This window comes from Barbus barbus, assembly GCF_936440315.1.
Source record: "Barbus barbus genome assembly, chromosome: 10".
NCBI lineage: Eukaryota > Metazoa > Chordata > Actinopteri > Cypriniformes > Cyprinidae > Barbus > Barbus barbus.
In genome coordinates, this window is record NC_136738.1 from 5171969 (window position 1) to 5193352 (window position 21384).

The following is a 21384-nucleotide window of genomic DNA, read 5'->3' on the forward strand; positions in this document are numbered from 1 at the left end:
ATGTCAGCGTAGTGTAATGTGTCTACCCACATGAAAAAATACTATACTAATTTATAGTGTTTTTGTACCATGCTATAGTAAAGTACTTGAATTAATTTGTTGTGGTAATTCTATAGTTGCTGTGGTAAATTACTTTACCCAATACTGTAGCAACTACGTTTTCTTCAACTATTGGGTATATTATACTACAATGCACTACAGTTTACTCTAGTAAAAACTAAAGTATAGGCTACTACAGTATGCTGTAGATGGATACAATCAAAACAAAAGTCATGGCAGTGTACCTACTTTGAAGGAAGAACCTTAATAGCCTTTCTTTCACAACAATATTTTACAATCCTACAAAATAATTTTCATCCAAATTATACTCCTTTTTGTCCAATAGGTATTCTTAGGTCAGCAAAACTGTTAGGTTGGCAGTGAATGTTCAAAGAGAGGCGATGGTGTAATGTCACAATGCTAAGACAGCAGAATTACTGTCATCTTTTACTTCTCTGGTTAAAAACACTGCTATGTCATTTGCAAGTCTGTCTGGCTTTACTTACAACGCAGTTCCATTTTCATATTCATGGAACACTTGAAATGTGTTCTGTTCACTGATGACAGATGTGAGGCAGTTTTAAAGGCTTAAATGAATAGTTCATCAACAGTTGAATTTGAGTATGAGTTTCTTCATTCCAGTGTACTTTTATAGTAAATATTGAATTTGATGAACTACTATCCTACCATGTTGGCTTTGTCCTTTGACCAGTGTATTCTTTGACCTATGACGTACCAAGAATAATCAGGAAAACTATTTACTGGTGTTGTTAAATAAGTTCTCTGCCATTTTTTGTCTTTTTGAATCTGATGGCTTATGCATTAGCAAAGTGTTAGAAGGTTTTCCTTTATCATAACACTTTTTTGCCTTTTACAGCAGGGAGGCATACATATAGTGCAAGGATGATGTACATAACACAGGCATGTTTCAGCTAAAAAGGATTGCACAATCCTGCAGCGGGCTTGCATAACTCGGCATCCAACATAATTGCTTATTTACGTTTTGTAGATGGGCAGATTCTCTTTTTCCCCTGGCCATCAACATTATTGTGGTTTAGATCTACAGTGCACTGTATACTGTATACGTCCTGAATGTTGAACAGTGTCTGTGATTCTTTTCTGCTTTCACTCTTTTCTGTGATGTGATCTTGCTGCTTTGAGCACATTTCACAATGATGTTTCACAAATAGCCTTACATCTGCAATACAACAAGTGATGCAAGTAATGCAAGTTGCGGTTTTCTTTTTTCCTTAATGCAAATACTTCCTTGGGCAAGTGTGGATATGTGTTAGCACACATGCACAGATGTATATACTGTTGTACACACATTTATTCACATGCACAAACAATGATATACACATATCATCACTTACATTCAGTATTTTATATGCTTATGCAATCATGTTCATGCATTTGTTTATGCTGATTCCTTTCAAAGAGAGATTCAGTAACAAACTTAGGTTCATAGAGAAAACATGTTTACAAGAGGGACACAGAGATATAAACACATTCACACACACTAAAATATTTACATAAATGCAATATATGCAAAAAATAATTCAGTTTCAGAAACACTGTTTGAAGAAATAACATGATGCAGCTTAATTTCTTCAGTCACATTTCCTCCTTATAGTTTAAATTAGCTTAAAACTAGATAAGAATCTTGGTAAAAACAGCCTTGATAAACATAAAACATTATGGTGTATAAAAATACAGAACACATACGCACACACATAAAGAGTAGACAAAAATAAATATTATAAACAGACTGACTAAACCAAAGTTGTATGTAGCACAAAATAAAGCATTTTAATATTGTAAGAAAAAGATTTATAATTTGGAAATATTGAATTTCTAGGATAGCCTATTGAATAACAGAGGACTGCAAGAGCCACTTTAAATGATCAAGGAACGTAATAAGGATTCAAATGCAATACAGAACACAATAAAAGCTAACTTCACAGCTGATTGTTTTTATTTTGATTAGTTATATTTTGACAGTATTTGGATTGGAATATTTCCTCCTTATCTAATCTCTCTTTTAAGCTGCACAGTGTTTCTAAGTAAATTAATGTAGGAATGTAAAAATCAGTCATAACTTACGACTTTGAATTATATTTTTTAAAATGATTAAAAAGTGTATGGATATTCCTGAAACTGTATAATAATAATACCCTTTTTAACAGACACAGGAAAGACCAAAGATGGTCTTGGTATTGGCTCGCTTTCCCTCTCCGCTCACTCAAATGGCTCATTTTTATTAGTTACGTTAATCAGAGGAGAGGTAAGCAAGACCACCAAACTACTTCTTTATGACCTAGTACATTATGTTCCATTTAGGTTTTGCCTTTACCTGATGTAAATTTTATGACTAAAAATCTCTAAAAATTGTTGTGATCATCAAGTAAATGAAATGTGTACATCTCCACAATTTTCAAACATATTTGTTTCATAAAAATTAAAAATAAATTACACATATTATTCCAATTCAATTTGACATCTGAAAACCTGATATAAAAAAGTAATAATAATAATAATAATAATAAATACTGACTTTGACAGAGTTGTCATATCCTTTCCTATTTTTATGATTTAGTTAAGAAATAATAATAAATTATACCATTTAAATTCTTCTAAAATAATTTTGAGACCTTTATTATACTATTGGATATTTTTGACTTTAGACACCACCAAAAATATCGAATTAAATTTTATTAAATGCAAGTTTTACATATAGAAGAAGTCTATTTGAGTGCAAAAGTTTGGAACAGTTAAATTTTTTTTTTTTCTATTTTAATATATTTTAAAATGTAATTTATTCTTGTGTTGGAAAAGCAGAATTATCAGAAGCCATTACTCCAGTCTTCAGTGTCACATGATCCTTCAGAAATCATTCTAATATATTGATTACAGTATTACGGTTTTAACTGTATTTCTGATAAATCAATTTTAAGATATTTTTCAAATTAATGCAGCCCTGCTGAGCATAAGAGACTTCTTTCAAGAAAAACAAAAACAAAACAACAACAACAACAACAAAACCTTACAGATAGTCTATATCTGAATAATTTAATTAGGTCCAAACAAAACAAAAAGAGCATCATGTCAAATGCAACTGGGGGATGTGCAGTCTGTTCATACAAAGGTTGGTTTAACATCCACTTTAAAGTTCACAGCAGGATGTGCTGAGTGGTAGAAGTCCTCATCCTCGCTGTCAGAGGTCCCTGAGGTGAGGCTGTCTGTGGAGTCGTAGGGGTGATGACAGGCTCCGCAGTAGGGCCGCTGGTAGTAATAGTCCTCCGAGCTGCTGGAGTCTGAGTCTGAGTAGTCATATGGCTCCTCTGAGTGTTTCACCCCCTCTATCAGTCCAGCAGAGGCAGGCTGAGGAACCTGTCCAGTGAAAGGCGTAATGGAGCATTTGTGAGAAGAACATTCCCAACTTTCATGTTCCAAGCCACGTCGAGCCTGTGCCTTTTCATCCCTTCTCCTCCTCCTTCCCTCATGCCAAAAGTCAGGTCTTTGAGAGCCATCGTCCCTCAACTTTTCATGGTCCATTGGTGCTGATGCCCTCCTGCGTCCTGGAGGAACCGAGCCTGGAAAGTAGTAAGGGGGAGGTCCACCTCTCGAGGGGTAAAAAGGAGGTCTGCGTTTACGCATGAGATAGGGTGAGATGGTGGGGAAGAAGAATTGTAGAGGAGATCGAGGAGAAAAAGCCGTGCTCAGTTCTTCTGGATTGAGGGACGGGCTTCGTACGCAGTCGGGTGATTTGACGGAGCTGTTTATGGCATCCACGCTCAGATCCTGCAAGATCTCCACCAGCTGCTCATTGGTTACAAAACCCAGTCGTCCTGTTGGTGACATAGCAGGAAGCTCAACAGTGGCTGATGGCACTGCAGACTCAACCTGAGGTGAACTACATCGAGTGGGACCTAGTGGAGAGGAACCCTGGGCTCTATTGTCCTGATCGGAAGGCACATCTAGTGGCTTCTCCGAAAACTCTTTTCCAAGACCTGAGTTTCTGAGATTGTTCATAGTTGGAACTGCATCTTCTGTACTTTCATTCAGACTCACAACCTGAGAGACCTCATTGGAAGAGTTATCTTGAGAAGGTGAATACCTTAGGTGTAATGGTGAAGACAGAGGACCTTCTGTAGCTACTGGACTTTCAGGGGTTGTTTGCTGTGAGGTAGCGTGAGCAGGAAGCGGTGGAGGAGGTACATAGGGAGGTGGAGAGAGAACTCTGGTGGGAGCAACTTCTGAGTATTTCATTAGTGTTGGAGAATCAGGAGATACAACTGTGGCTTGGGTGGAGGTGGAGTTGAGGTTTGTGTTGGAGGGGTCCATTTCTCCTTCGTCCAAGGGGTGGCTAGCAGTCATCAGTTTGAGCAGCTTGTCCTTGGCATTGTTCACTTGCTCCTGTAGACTATCAATAACAGCATTCTTCTGCAAATATGGAGGACACATGGGAAAAATAGTTTAAAACCTCATCGCCCTAATATCGGTCATTATCTAGAATGACTAAGTAGGTGTATGGTTTAGGTGCCAATTTTACAGGATGTGAGATCACAAAGCATTGCCTTGAGGAAATGTAAAACAAAGGATCCAGCCTCACTCGTGGGGTAGTGACGCAAAACACACTGCTGTCCACACCCAATGCTGGAATTCATTATCACTCGCTCACACAAACCAGTAATCGCAGTGTGGACAAAACTAGTTCCATCGCTTTACTCAGAGCAGCGTAATCAAATGAACTCAGAGATTTGAATGAGATTTCATGTTGGCTTCAAAAACTTCCTTTGAAAATGTATCTATCTATCTATCTATCTATCTATCTATCTATCTATCTATCTATCTATCTATCTATCTATCTATCTATCTATCTATCTATCTATCTATCTATCTATCTATCTATCTATCTATCTATCTATCTATCTATCTGTCTGTCTGGCTCTACCCACCTACCTTTCAAATAGTCTAGCAATTATGTGTCATATTAATACACACAATATTTTGTATTCAAAATACATAAAGGATTAGTTCGCTTCCAGAATAAAAAACTATCAGCCCCATGTCATCAATATATTCATGTCTTTCTTTCTTCAGTAGAATATAAATTAAAGTTTTTGAGAAAAACATTCCTGGATTTTTCTCCATATAGTGAACTTCAATGGGGACCAACAGGTTGAAGGTTCAAATTGCAGTTTCAGAGCAGCTTCAAAGGGCTCTGCATGATCCCAGCTGAGGAATAAGATTCTTATCTAGTGAAATGATTGGTCGTTTTGTAAAACAAAACAAAAAAACAAAGGACAAATTATATCTTTTTAACCACAAATGCTGAACTACGTAATCCGTTAAGTCATGGATGCGCATCGCAGCGGTAGTGCAAGATGAGCATTTGTGGATAAATAAGTTACTTTTTATTTAATTTTTTTTTTTAGAAAGTGACCAATCGTTTCACTACATAAGCCCCTTATTCCTCATGCTGGGATCACGTAGAGCCCTTTGAAGTTGAAACTGCAATTTGGACCTTAAACCCATTGGCTCCCACTGAAGTCCACTATATGGAGAAAAATCCTTTAAGGTTTTCCTCAAAAACCTTGATTTCTTTCGACTGAAGAAAGACAGACATCAATATCTTAGATGACAAGGGGGTGAGTAAATTATCAGGAATTTTTTATTCTGGAAGTGAACTAAATTTTGAAGGCAAAAGTGAAGTGAAAAGCTTTGCTTTGAATAAGGAAGATGTAATAATTATCGTTACCTCATTGATGAGTCTTTTCATGGAGTCGTTTTCTCCAAGTAGATAATAGATCTCATCCTCGCTGTACATGGAGTGTGTGGTCTTGCTGGGACTACTGAAGTATTTGGCCATTTGACTGGGGTGAGAATTTGTCTCCTCTTCAAACTGTCTCCACTGGGTCAGCTAGAGGGAAGAATAATAATTATGAAGATGAAGGTACAGCAAGAGTATTAAATTATATACATTATCGAGTGTTTCTATTGAGTATTCAATTACTGATTGATTTAATTATTAGCATTATCAGGTCTCATTGAGCAAATGTTTCCCCTTTTTGCCAGCCTTTTTATCTTAACCACACACAGGCTCTTTGGTTCTGATCGATCCACAGTGAACTGGTGTAATATTACCCAAAAAACCACACAGTCATAAAGAGCCGACATTAGCAGTGTCCTCTCCAAACCTACAGGACACACTGTGTTAACACATTTGATGTTTGATGCTGACTCATCACTTGCTTCTGCCTCTCCTGTTGTAGATTTATCGATCGGTTGTGCCTCAACATATGCCTCTTGATTAATTTAGAAACTCCAGAAACAAAGACTGACTCAGAGTTTGACTGCAAATCACAAGACATTGGCAGTGAATTTACCGGGACGTACTTGAGGGACAAACAGTAGACAGTTAATGGCCATTGTGCAGATGAAGATGGCTCCAGACACTACACTGTAGACCACATTGGGCCAGGCATATAGGTAAAGAGAGACGGGTACGGCCACAGCGCTCGACATGGTGACCAGGCAGACAGCACCTATGATGGTCATAGACTGGTTTACTGGAGGTAAGCTCACATTGCTTGTCAGGCCGGCAAGATATGTGCCGTACAGGAGGAGGCTGCCCTGCAAAAGAGCAAAGAGAGTTAGTGTGAGCATATAAACTGTAATGTAATTCATTCCTATGAAGGCCAAGCTGAATTTTACCTTAAGCACAGAGATCAGGATTACCCACAGGTCCGAGTAGAGAGAAGAACAGGAGTCCAACTGGGACAGAGAGTGGGACGCATCCCGCTCTACAACCTGACAAAAAAAAGAAACACAAAATACTTCACATGCCATAAATGATTTGAGCTTGCATCAGTCATCCTTTTAATGGCTCTTTATATCCCCCTATATAGAAACAATGGCTGTGAAGCTTCAAAAATGAAGTATGACTTCCCTGTTTTAAGAATGCAAATAGATTATGAGTAAATTAGGCTCTTTTCCTCACACAGAACAATCACATAGTGATAGAGAAGGCTTGAAATTCAGCACACAATGGACTACTTCTATAGTGGTGAATTATTTTGTCAATTTTTGAGCATGACTGATATATGTGAAAATTCTACAGAAAGTGGGTGTACCTTCACCATAGCACTGATAGAGCGAGAGCACTTGATCGGATCCGTCAGACCCCAGGCTGCTAGAACAACAACATCCACTAGGACCAGCAGAGCAACCAAACCCATCAGCTGGATGTCTCTAATAATCTGAAACACAAGCAAACAAAGTACTATGGTGAACCCAGTGATATCAAGCAATGATTCATAGCCTGTTCATGCACAAACATATATTACAGCTCACCACTCTCTTGTCGGGCACACGCTGAGTGAACACTCTGTAAAGCCGCCATGTTTTCCCAAGAATGGGGCCAAACACCAGAGAGCTGCCGATACACAGTGTCCACATCCGCGCCTGGGATGGAGATTGAGATGGTACAGAAAATGATGCACACCATTAAACACAAGAACAGCTTTTAACTATACAAATCAAAACATATAATATGGCTGTGTAATTTCCGGATTAATGCAAATTTATTTAATTTTTTTGTGATGGGAAAAATAAGTAAATTACAAAATACACTACCATTCTAAATAATACAATAATATTGTAAAATATTATTACAGTTTAAAATAAATGTTTTCTATTTGAATATATTGTAATATGTCATTTATTCCTGTGATGTAAAGCTGAATTGTTCTTCAGTGTCACATGATCCTTCAGAAATCATTCTTATATGCTGATTTAGGCCTAATGCTTAAGAATTATTATTATTATCGGACTTGAAAACATTTGTGCTGCCTAATATTCTTTGCAGAAATGGTGCTACAGTTTTTCAGGATTATTTGATGAATTAAAAAAATATTTTGTAACATAAATGTTTTATGTGCAGTTTAATGTGTCCTTGCTGAATAAACCTATATATATGTTTGTGTGTGTGTGTGTGTGTGTAACTTTTCTTTTTGTAAGGGAAAAATAGAACAAATTATGAAATTATAAAAAAAACTTTTTTTTACCCTTTTTTTATACCACTGCTAATCCATATAAAACAGCAACACATTCACATGCAGATATACACAACATTCAAATAACTAAATCCAGAGACATTTCTAGCAGAAACAACAGGTATGTAATCAATCACAGATGTATGGTTTAAGAAGCCTTACATCTTAAAGTAAACAAGAATTCTGTTAAACATGTTTGGAAAGTAAAGCAGGGTTATGGTGTTGTAAACTGTAAACAGCCATTTAGCAATTCAGAGCAATAACCCAGCTGTGTGATTTATTGGACTGCTTTAGTTACCCTTACATATAGGCAGGTACATAGAGAAGAGGGTCCTAGTTTTTGAATGTCAGCTCCATCAGACTACCTAAATAACTGTGTGTGTGTGTGTGTGTGTACCTGTAAGACAGCTCTTGATCCTGCTCCTGACAGCAGTGCTCTCTCCTCAACGGCGAATAAGAAGCCGCTGCTGTATGTGAGTACACTGCCACACAGAGTCAACACATTCAGATTGGGACTGGACATCTTCACTATCCTGTGTCAGAGGTACATATTCAAAATTCATGTTGGCGGCTATACTCGATAAATGAGTCCTAAGTCATGTTTGAGATCCAAAGATTGTGAACCTGTTGTTTTTGAAGCGCAGTGTGAAAATGAGAAAGAAGAGCGCCAGCAGAATCCCAAAACAGAGCAGCGTCCAGACTACAGCACGAAGAGCAGGAGACAGCGATCGACTCTGTACATCCACACCCCTCTAGACACAGACAAACAGCAAAATATAATGAATGTATACACTACTGTTTGTTTTTAATGTCCTTTCAAGGTTCTTATGCTCACCAAGGCTGCATTTTTTAAAATAAAAAATACAGTAATGACAGTAATATTGTGAAATATTCCCATAATAATATTATATATATATTATATAATATTCCCACTGTTTGTGAATGTAATTGTGACTGTCTCTGAGCGTATACGGAGGTGGACGGGGGTGAGTGTGTGAATGTACCGCTGCGAGCGCACACAGTCTCTGCAGGACGTCCCAGCCCTGCTGGATGTTCACTCCGGGGTAGATGAAGCAGACACCAGACTCACAGTGAGAGCTGCAGTTCAGTCCTGCCTCCATCACTGGCCTGAGCTCTATCTCAACTCATACACACATCCTAAAGACAGAAAACAGACAACTGTTCAACAAACACGTCACTGATCTTGTCCAACATAGCAGTGGCCTTTAATATTCTATCACTACAAATACAGGAAAAAAGTTCAGATATATTTGAAAAATACATTAAACACTCAGTATTGTCTAGTCATAAGTGTCAAACACAATGGTTGGTAACACAGTGATGTGGAATACTTGATTCTGATTGGTCAAATGTGCCATTCTGTGCTTACTGTGAATGGCACACTGCATTTTTCTAAAATCCCCATTTTTAAATATGTTATAAAACATACTACAGTATATTTGAAAATACTTTAAGAAAATATATTATAGTACGCATTATAAGATCAATTTTAAGTACACTGTAGAAGACTGAACACATGGTGGCGCTGTCTTCAGTCTGTAATACAGTAAGAATAAAATAGAGTTACTCTCAGTTCAGCCTGTTTTGGCAATCTGTCTTTATAAGACTGTAAACATAATATGAAATAATCTGTGGTAATTTATGACTGTTACTACTTTTTTCTATTTGTTTGATTGACTTTTTTTAGATGAAGATGAAAGGCACAGACGCAACCCTCATGTAATAATAAGACTGACTTATGATAATAATAACAGTAATTCTACAGTTCACCTCCAGATTTTCTTTTATTTGTTCTACAACCAAATACAAATTTAATTTGGCAGACATTACTGAAGCTTTTACACTTTGCTGAAACACAAAGTATAAATATTTAGTATATAGATTTGACAAATATTTAGTCAGTCCTTCCAAAGTTTGGAATTATTTGACAAATCTAGAAAAACTCCACAATGTGTAGACATATGAGAAAATACTGTTGATATTTCTTATGTTTAATCATATTTTAATACCAGGCATCTCTTCTTAAGTTCCCAAAAAGAAGCTGTATGGCATTTTTCCAAAGAGGACATTTAAAGCATGTTATTCAAGTTGATTTTTTTTGCCTAGATTCAGTTCTGAGCACATTTTTGACATATCAAATGGCCTTTTCTCAGACTCAAACAGAACATAAGAGATCAGTAAACCAGGCACAGTGACAGACGTCCTTCCTGCATGACGGTTGACATTAGAACATAAAAAGTACAGGCTCATTCTCCTCTTCATTACATAATTATACCTCTGATGTTTAAAAACTGTAATCATGTTGATCCTCAGTCCATAATGAGAAAAGGAGGGAAAAGCTCAGGCTTGCCTCCACAACACAAAGTGTAAAGAGCTGCAAGGAAGACAGTAAATCCCACATGAATGCACAGATTACCCCTCACAATGCAGCACTGTGCGTCACATCAGCAAAATAGCCGCATGTATGAGCCTGAAAGGGCAAACCGCATTACCTGTGTGCTGTGATCTTCACAAAGTCTGATGTGTTTGAATGTCTACAGCAACACGTCCCATGTGCCGGCCTGTTTGACGCATGTAAATATGAGCAGTACAGCGTGTATTATGCAGCTGATTTTCAATGCGGTGCTCACCTGTTATTGTATTTATGCTGATATTTTTCAAGCCTGCTTTTGAAATGTTTTAAATGTGGATGTGTCTTACTGAAAGTATATGTTTATAAGCAGGGCATGATGGGTAATTCACATGAAATTCTTTTGGGAAGTTGACACATCCTTGCTGTGGACACAACTATTCTTCTTCATTTATATTTATCCTCTATGAGACAAAGGTTTGGGGCCGGTAACTAACTAACTAACTTTATTTATTTATCCTTCTATTCAGTAAGGCACACTAAATTGAATAAAAATAACAATAGGACATTTAAATGTTACAAAATATTTCAATTTCAAATAAATGCTGTTTCTTTTAAAACTTTTTACTTATTAAAAAAGGATTCCCACAAAAACATTAAACAGCACTATTGTTTTCAACATAATAATGATAATAATAATATTTTTTTTTCTTCAGTAGCAAGTCATTACATTAGAATGATTTCTGAAGGATCATGTGACACTGAAGACTGGTAACGATGCAGAAAATTCAGCTTTGCATCACAGGAAACAGAAAAAAACAGAAAACAGTTATTTTACATTGTAAGAATTTTTCACAATATTACAGTTTTTACTGTATTTTTAGTCAGAAACATGCAGCCTCAGTAAGACTTCTTTCAAAACATTTAAAAAAGGCAGAGGATATTTACACTAAGTGCAAATAGCGATGGATTCTATTTACACTATGTTAAAATAGCAGGATTTTCTGCTAATTATACTTTTATTGAAATACTTTTATTATTTTTATTTAAAATAAAAGCTTTTCTGATGTGATTTGAAATTTTAAAATGGAGAAAAAATGTTCGCCAAAAGGTGGATCCGAACACAGGTCGATTGTGTCAAAATGAGTATGACATACATTTTACCATCTGTGCCACTGGAGCTTATAATAGTGGGCCGTCTTTAGCAGGCTTGACTAACCCAATCACACGTTGGTGGGTGGAGTTAGTTTAAATAGCCTCTGCCAACAAGGCGGGCTATTTGCACTTAGTGTAAATAGACACTCTGTTTAAGAAAACCTTACTGACCCCAAACGTTTGAATCATACAGTATATATTGCATATCTGAAATTCAAATGTTAAAACATAATTCGTCACACTAAAATAAACTATAAGGTAAAAGGTGTTTAAAATGGTGAAAATACATAGTGACAGTTTACAGAACCTAAGGTATACACGTTTTACTTTTAACTTTTAATTTAAAATGCTGATGTTGATTTTAAAAATCATTTATTAAAGTGTGGATCTCGTACCTTTCACTATCTCAAAGTCTATCTAGTCAGAAAGCGCCGTTTTATACTAGCTCATTTGTTTATGAATCTGAGAGATTGTATTTGTGTCAGTATGTTTAAAGTCTGACCTGAAGCCTCGCTTGAAAGTGTGACTAAGCTTCAGAGTGACTAAATGAGCTCTGTGAGTCTATCAGAGAGTGATTGAGACTGTCTGTTCAGGGGGTTGCACAGCTCCAAGAGCCTGAGGCACAGACATAAATACAAGCGCCTCACAGACACACAGTTACTAACAAACAAACGTCTCAGGAAGCAGACTGATACAAACGCAGTGCTGTAACACTGCGGGACTCAGAAAGTTAACACGTCAAGTATAACTTTTAAAAGAGAAAAATTAGTCATCCAAGAGTCGCTCAACACTCATCACTTTCATATACTGATGCAAACCTATGATATGCAAACTAGCATATAGCCAACACGCAATTTTGGATACAAGAGCTGTAACGTTGGTTTGTTACAGCTGTGTATTTTAGTAAGGAGGCATCTGTCAGGCAACTACATGTTTAATTTAACATGTGATGCAGGTCTAGGCTAGTCTCAGAAGATATGTGAGACTGAGTCCAAGAGGAAAGAATTCTTACAAATGCTAAGTTGTGACTTTGCAGACTTGAACTAATGAGTCAAGATGAGTCACAGACTGAGCCTCAACCTAGCTGCTGTTTAATAGAGGCAGCGTGCACTGATTTATATGGAGAAATATAAACTTCCCCCATCTATGATGTCAACATATCATAAATTTCATTTGCCATCTACTTGTCTTGTCATGGATGTAATATCACACCAAGTTTATCACATCTGTCTGTGAGACAGAAGAACAGCCTAAACTGTGGAGCAAATTTATTATCAAGCTGTCATTCACACTTCTACAATTAGATATCTAATCGTTAAATATTTAATAAAAATAATCAAGTATTATTGACATGGACTTAGCTGAAAATATAGGCTATTAGACTTTAGAAAATATATATTTGGAAATTCTAGTAGTTAATTCAGTTTTACTATAAAGGTCTTTGCACACTGAGTCTGAAATTCTCATCTGACATTTTCGCATGTTAAAAAATAAATATGACCTCATGTTGTGTCAATAACGTTGACACTCTGCCTCCGAAACGTTCATCTGTCATAAAAAAAAATTCGGACCAGTTTTGATTTTCTGCGTTTTTGCATCGGTAGCAAGCATTTTGATAGGAAAGGATGACGAATATGAAAAAAACGAGAGAGAAAAAAAAAATCACATATGAAATGTTCAGGAACTTTAGTGTGTTTTCCTCTTTACAGGTACTGTAATTTACAAAAAATAGCATTATAATTATAATTTATCACTAAGACTTAAAATCCTAGTTAATTTATAGCTCCACTACGGGCCTGTAGTGATAATAAGTCTTATAAACGATTAATTGATTTGACACTTATTGTCTTATTGCATGAGCTTTACAAACATCTCTGGATTCTTGATATCAGCAACATAAATTAAGAAATCTGATGTACAAATGCATTAACTAATTTGTTTGTTGAGGTATAAGTGATTAAAATCGTTTTTATTTAACGTTTTTTTTCAATTAGCAGCAATATTTTTTTGTTAATTTGATACATTTCATACATAGACTTACTTATTAATCTGAAACTGTGCAGTTTTATCTGATATAACCCTTAAAATGATTGTTATTGGTGTAATTAATGTTGATGTAGCCATATTAAATCAAATTATTTTAACTTGAATAAAAGCAGTTAATTTAATGTTACCAAATGAAGCATGTTTTCAGGCTGCCTGTCAAAGCATATTTACAGTGCCGTTTCCTGACGCTTTAGATTGTGTCTTTAGGTGATTAGGATCATCAAAGCGTAAGTTCAGCTTCTGAGCTAAAACTTTATGTCAATGACTTTGGAAAGGCTATGCCTTAAAAAGTCAGCTGACGTTATAAAACTTTAATTCCTTCGGCAAAGGCACCAGCCAAACAAAATCTGGCGTTCCCATTAAATCCACTTTTTTTAGTTTTTTTAACACTAGATTGGTTTTTAACATGCATGCATTACGCTATCAGATTCATGCGACATCTCTTTTCAGGGTGGTTTGGAAATTCCTGCAGTTCCTTCCTAAACTTGTATTGTCATCTGTCCCAATATAGATCTGTAGTTTACAGTTTCCTGCAGGCACGACCGGCACAGAGAGGCATTTCCGATCATTTTTCACTCTTCAGTGCAGAATGGGGAGATGGTGTACAGACAGAGCAGAGCTGGCCTATAACTAGCTCACGACTGGTCAGTTAAGACAGGATAACTAGCACAAGGAGTTCTTCAACACAAGCTACACATGGATCCTGTATTGCTGTCTTAGAGAAAACACTCTTCTGGGTGTGTCTTATTCAACTTTGAAGCACACTTATCTCTCATGAAGGATTAAACACTGTATGCTTGAGATAAATGATGATTCTCGTTTATTTAGTCATCACAGTAGGCCTAGGATTTATAAGTAAATAACTAGGCTACTGTTTAACACATTTTTTGTCTCATGCTCTGAAATAAAGTACAGACTTAGAGAAGTGAATGAGACATGATGACTGCAGAAAAGCACAGCTAGTGTGTTTGAGGATCAAATATGAACAATCCCCCCTCACTCTCTATTAATATTAACTGCGTTCGTTTTATAAGCAAACTTAAATTTACACGTACGTGGAACGTACAAAAACACAACTAAATAAAAATAATAAAATAGGCTACTAATATTAATCAGTAGGCTAGGCCCTAATAATAGAATCACTTCAATAATAACATTTATTTTCATTCAATAATAATTATCATTCAATTCAAATTATTCTATATAAATCACCTACTATGTCGTATGTACATTATTTTTGCGTTAAATAATTTCCTGTTAATTTTGTGCAGCATTTGCAACATGAAATTGCCTTATAGGAAAACAGATCGAGCACACCTGTGATCCGTAGGAATGAAAGGTGCTCCTGTCCCGACATCCCCGAGCGATCCGATACAAAACGTCCCGAATACCACAAACGACATCACAGCGGTAAAAGTAGCCAGGGGTGATCCGAAGGCTAAGTCTGTAGTTTTAGAGTCTGTTCCATGATGAACAGCTTACAGTGAATGATCTCCAGAAACACTGAGAGTGAGAGCGGACTGAGTCACAGACACAGAAAGAGGAGGAGGCTGTGAGGGAGGGAGACACAGACACAGAAAAACTCATTTTGGAAGTGCACTATAAAAATTGGATAGGTTATACGCTATGCTGTGCCTAATTACTATCACTTTGGAATAGGTGTATTCTAATGAATACTTATTTTTGACATTAAAATGGCACTGGTTTTGTTACTGGGCTATTTTTTTATTATTATTTGAAAAGACTGCAATGTTAATACATTTCTGCAGTTTATCCAGCTTAAAAGAAGATAGCAGCTGCAGAGTCCTTTGTTTGTCTGACTTCTCATAACATGTGTTAGTTGATTTAACTGAGAGGTCTCACGGGACAGGGTGGACTGCATGGGAGTAATTATAAAAACAAAAAAATATCATAATATACTTCAGTGGAAAGAAATACACTCCTGTTTATCACACCTGCTCCATTACGCAGTAGTGAGCGCATGCGTGGTAACAAAGCAGACTTATTTTGTTATTATTAATATTATTATTTTTTTTTTACATAGCAGACTGATGATTTCAGGGCTCTTTGAGTTGGTGACGCCATCTCGCTCCAAGCGCGCAAATAATAGAAACTCAATGCGCAATCAGAACCATAGGAGGTTATTAAAACTTCACAGGTTCTTATTGAGTAAGTCTAGTCATGCGGTTAGCTTTTCCTTGGAAAGGAGAGAAAAAAAAGAAAGTTGGGTGCTTTTTGTTTATTTAGTCAAACTACAGTAGGCTACAGTATAAAATAGTCCTTTTAATTCCGTTATCATATTCCACGAGCCAGTTTTGCTGCCAAATATCACGTGCAATGCATTTGTCTGTTATATATATATATATATATTTTTTTTTTTAATCATGATTAAATATTGTTATTTTTTAAATGTAAAACGTTGTTGCCTATATCTCTGTCAGCGTCAGTTGTGATGTTCACCAGCAGGTGTCGCTGTCGGACTCATACACAATCACATTCATAACCTGAAATAAGGTTAAAACATTTAAAAACAATATGAAATTGGGCACAGTATTTAAACTGTACCTCTTATATATAATAATATTAATTTAAACTTAATTTGCAATCCAATTATATTAAGGAAATGGATCTGGGGGGGGGTAGACTTTGTGAAAAATATGGTTTAAATAATTATGGGGTAGAATTTGAATTCTTGATGTGCAGGTTGGCATCAGATATTAAATGGTTTAAAGATTGTTATATCTCCTCATCTCTTTCCTACTACTGGAGGTTCTCGAACTGTTAAGTCTGAACCTGGTTAACCTCAGGGCAGATGCAGGGCTTCCAGGGCAGTTTCATGTTGCAAAGACCTGCTAAATGTTTCATCTGCATGCGGCAACAGTAGATGGCTACTCAGTTACGGGGTAAAGAAAGAGGAGATGGTGTACAACCAATATGCCAAATAACAACAGCATATGGCCAATAATGGCTGCACAAATTTAGCAAGACTTTGCGCTATAAAACAGCATACAAAGTTACAAGCCACATTATCACTTTCAAGATTTTCTTCAGAAAAACATGCATTTACATGATTCCCACAGTCATGGAAAATCTAGGAACCTATAGCCTATCTAACACTGCATTCCTCACTGTTTTTGTTTTTCTTGAAAATGTGTGAAACCATAAAGCTTCACATTGACCTAATTGCAGTTTATGTTTGATATCTCCGTCTGTGAAAGTTACTTTATATATTATAAAATATGATTCTACTTGACCCGGTCAAATGTCATTACACAGCACTGCAATTATCTTTATAACCTGAGCTGGATTTCAAGATGTAACTTGCATACACAAAGAAATCACTGGTGACTGTACACATGATGACAACACTCACCTTGGTAAGTCATAAAAGGTCAATATTGTAATGGAAAAAACCACAGAATAATCCTAAGAACACAGTTCCTCGTTTCACCCACCCATACTCATGGCACAGTTATTACTCACCTCCTGTGGCAGGCAGTCCTGCCCAGAATGACAGGTTATGGATGCTCATGTGCTGCTGTGTGAATGTGGCTCATATTCCAGACATGTTTAAAGAGTGTTATTGCAGAATAAGGATCTGTCATGTGTACTTGACAACAGCCACATTCTCTGTAGAGTGAGCGCTGGACATTGCACAACGCTAAACTTTGTTCACAGCTCTCAACTTACAACCATTTAAATGGGAATGCTTCAATTTCATCCTGGCGTCTTTCATGCATCTCAAGTTGCAAGTAATTGCAGCTATACAGGTACATGCACACACGCTGTGTGCAACTACTAACTCATCCCCAGCCATTGTTTAATTAACTTTACACATACAATATTTTCTCATGTTTTCTGTTTTTAAATCAGCCGCAAACATTTTTCAATTTCACAGGACTTGTTTTTAAGTACGAATTGGTATGAGGAAGATTCTGAATTATATAATTATAGAGTGAAGGTTTAGTTGATCTTTCCTCAGATACAGTATTCCTCATGATGGGAAGACAAAACCTCAAACACCCACACAGCTGTCAGCTTGCACATTCCTGTGGTCAGGTAGCTACTACACACATACAGTATATGGAGTGTTCAGTGTGTTGTGCGTGTTTTTTTGTTTTTTTTTACACCTTTGATCTGATACCCTTTATTTACTGCCCTCAGAACTCTGGCATAGAATAATCACATGAATGTTGTAAACAGTACATTGATTACAGTTTAGAGGGACAGTTCAAGAACAAAATAAAAAAGTACCACAAACAGCCATGCATTTAAATGCGAGATGAAGGACAGTGAAATAAAAAAGAATAAAATAAAATAAAGGGCTAGAGGAGCAATTTTAAAAAAACATAGACAGATCCTTTCATCCACATAATTAGATGCCCCTTAAAACAGATATTAATCTTTAAGAGACAAAGTACAAATTCAGAGAAAAAAGTACAAATAGCAAAAATGTAAACTCAGATATAAACTTGAAATTGTGAGAAATAGTCAGAATTGTTATAAACTTGTGATTCTGAGAAAGTAAATCCAAATTGCAAGACATACAGGTGCATCTAAAAAAATTTGAATATAGTGAAAAAGTTCATTTTTTCTTTTAACTTATTTCAAAAAGTGAAGCTTTCATATATTTTAGATTCATTGCATGTAAAGTAAAACATTTAAAAAGTTTTCGTTTTAATTTGATGATTAGAGCTTACAGCTGTCCTAACTTCAAAATCATTTGAAAGCTAACGGAAAAACCACTTACAGTTGCACTGTCCAACAATGGCATTACATTTATTAATAATTATTATTAATTATTAATAAGAACGGAGATGTTTAATGGTAGAAAGACTATTGGAGGACCTTGAAGATGTGTTACATTTTGATGACAAAACACTTATAAGTAATCACAGACTGCTGCGCATGATATTACAGTTAGCACAGGAACTGCAACCACCATTACAGAGACCAACAAAAGCATCATGGAGCATTGCTGCTTGTAGTGCAAGTGACTAATGCCTTACGTTTTATTTTTTGCAAAAGGCGATTTTCAAAGTGAAGTAGCTTCTATTATTTTGTTTACCTCATCAGCAGCTCGGGCAGTGTTGGTTGCTTGGTAACAGACCTGGGAGTGGATTGCCGAGCTTGATAATGCCATTTAAGATTTCCTAACTAGAGATAAGATACTATTTTGTAAGATAGGATAAGAATCCCAAATTAAGTTAAGATTTGCTTCTGTAATACGAATTTGCGAAAAATCCTAATTTAACACATCACATCTTAAGTTAAGACCTAAGATAAGAAACTTTCTGTAATATGCCCCCTGGACTGTTGCTCAGTGGTCCAAAGTCTTCTTTTCAGATAAAAGTAAATTTTGCATTTCATTTGGAAATCAATGTCTGGAGTCTGGAGGAAGACTGGAGAGGCACAGAATCCAAGCTGCTTGAAGTCCAGTGTGAAATTTTCAGCAATGATTTTGGGTGCCGTGACATCTGCTGGTGTTGGTCTATTGTGTTTTATCAAGTCCAAAGTCAATGCAGCCGTCTACCAGGAGATTTTGGAGCACTTTATGCTTCCATCTGCTGTCAAGCTTTATGGAGATGCTGATTTCCTTTTCTAGCAGGACTTTAGCACTTTCCCACAGTGCCAAAACCACGTCCAAGTGGTTTGCTGACCATGGCATTACTGGGCTTGATTGGCCAGCCAACATGCCTGACCTGAACCACATATGGAATCTATGGGATATTTTCAAGAGAAAGATGAGAAACAGCCAATCAAACAATACAGATGAGCCAAAGGCTCACAAGTGCCTCAGCAGTGCCACAGGCTGATTGCTCACTGATGCTGGAATTTGTGCTAAAGGAGCCCTGACCAAGTATTGAGTGCATAAATGAACATACTTTAAACAACTTGAACTTTTCTGTGTTGCAAATCTTTTTTTGGATGATCTTAGGAAATATTCTAATATTTTGAAATACTGGATTTTTGACTTTCATGAGCTGTAAGATCTAATCATCAAAATTAAAACAAAACAACTTTTCAAGTGTTTTACTTTACATGTAATGAATCTATAATATATGATAGTTTCACTTTTTGAAATAAATTAACTTTTTTATCATATTCAAATTTTTTGAGATACACCTGTAAAGTCACAATTCTGTGAAAATGAAAAGTCAGAATTGAGAGAATTGGTATATAATTCTGAGAATGAAAATCCAAATTACAAGGTATAAACTCAGAACCTAAAATTGCGAGACGTTAACTAAATATCTTAAGATATAAAATCAAAACGGCAAGAAATAATAATATATTCTAGTGAAGTGAAGTGACATACTGCCAACTATGGTGACCCATACTCGGAATTCGTGCTCTGCATTTAACCCATCCAACGTGCAAACACACAGCAGTGAACACACACACAGCAGTGAACACACACACAGCAGTGAACACACACACACCGTGAACACACACCCGGAGCAGTGGGCAGCCATTTATGCTGCGGCACCCAGGGAGCACTTGGGGGTTCAGTGGCTTGCTCAAGGGCACCTCAGTCGTGGTATTGAGGGTGAAGAGAGCGCTGGACATTCACTCCCCCCACCTACAATCCCTGCCGGCCTGAGACTCGAACCCGCAACCTTTGGATTACGAGTCCGACTCTCTAGACTCAGATTAGACCACGACTTCCCACATTCTATGGTCATAATGCAATGAAGTTCCCAAAAGTATGATCAATCTTAATACCTATAACTTTTGGTAGGTATTAAGATTGATCATACGTCTTAAAATATATATGATTATAAAAAGTTCAGGGACCCCTGTTCTAGCTAATATTTTGTTCTCTAAACTTGTAGCATGACATTTAGAGGCTTTTCTGAGCTCTACTATGAACATGAATTGTTTGCTCTCAAGGTAACAGATACTAGAGAAGAGATAAAAGATATGAAAATAACCATTTAACAAACTTTAGCATTAAGCAAATGTGCATGCTGTGAGAAAGCGACAGCTCAGAACTTACAACGATATATATTGAGGTGCAGTGAAGTGAGGAAAGACATTTTCAATGTGCTGTCAGTAGGGTTCCATGGGGCTTTGAGCTCCTAACAAGCGTTTAAAAAGTGGTCAAACAAACTGCAGGACAAATAACACATCTGTCCCTCAAAACCCATCAAGGATTAGACAATCCTCACAGAGAGTGAAAGCAGGACCAAATAAAGTGAAAAAAGAGTGGCATCAATTTGTGTTACCAGGTCTTTCTCCTTCAAAGAAAGAGTGTCCTGTATAGAATAAAACTTTGTATTTGGAAGGTGAAAAGAAAGCCCCTCTGTATTCAGTAGCAGTGATGAGATGGCTTTCATATGCAAATGCAGGAACCCAGTCCTGTATGTTCACTGGCCAAACGCTGAATCTCTCCCTGACCGTCTGAACTGACAAGTGTCTGGCTAATGGATTCTGAGGGGAATCAATCTTGCCAACTAAAACACATTTAAATTTCAATGATACCTTGAATGCAACAATTTTACACAGAAGTTAGAGGTTACAGAAGCATCAGGTAATCACGCCGAATATGTTCAGAACTTCATTAATTTACAAAATGTTATCCAGAAGCATCGGGACCACATTATCACTAATGAAAAGTATTCATTAAGAGATTGGAGGATGATACATAACATGCAGGAGAAATAGGTGTCTTGGCAATGAATTACGAATTAATTCTCATGACTTATTAATGCA

The 21384-nt window shown here is 36.5% G+C and overlaps 1 protein-coding gene across 1 annotated transcript; it reads right to left on the reverse strand.

Annotated features, from left to right (window-relative positions):
- Positions 1 to 2823: 2823 nt before the first annotated feature.
- On the reverse strand, positions 2824 to 15173 carry LOC306875852 (putative G-protein coupled receptor 156). The gene is made up of 10 exons (XM_079426601.1): positions 14986 to 15173; positions 9101 to 9254; positions 8721 to 8848; positions 8494 to 8629; positions 7396 to 7506; positions 7176 to 7301; positions 6757 to 6852; positions 6439 to 6675; positions 5801 to 5962; positions 2824 to 4482 (listed from the first exon to the last, which is right to left on the reverse strand). Exons 2-10 carry the CDS (start codon positions 9215 to 9217, stop codon positions 3175 to 3177), a joined length of 2421 nt encoding a protein of 806 aa, XP_079282727.1. The 5' UTR covers positions 9218 to 9254; positions 14986 to 15173; the 3' UTR covers positions 2824 to 3174.
- Positions 15174 to 21384: the final 6211 nt, after the last annotated feature.

Coding starts and splice junctions, on each gene's coding strand:
- LOC306875852 (XM_079426601.1), bottom strand. CDS start 9,217: ATGGAGGCAGGACTGAACTGCAGCTCTCACTGTGAGTCTGGTGTCTGC. Junction 7,302..7,395: donor GTGTGCCCGACAAGAGAGTG/GTGAGCTGTAAT, acceptor CTTGTGTTTCAG/ATTATTAGAGACATCCAGCT. Junction 6,853..7,175: donor CTATCAGTGCTATGGTGAAG/GTACACCCACTT, acceptor TTTTTTTGTCAG/GTTGTAGAGCGGGATGCGTC.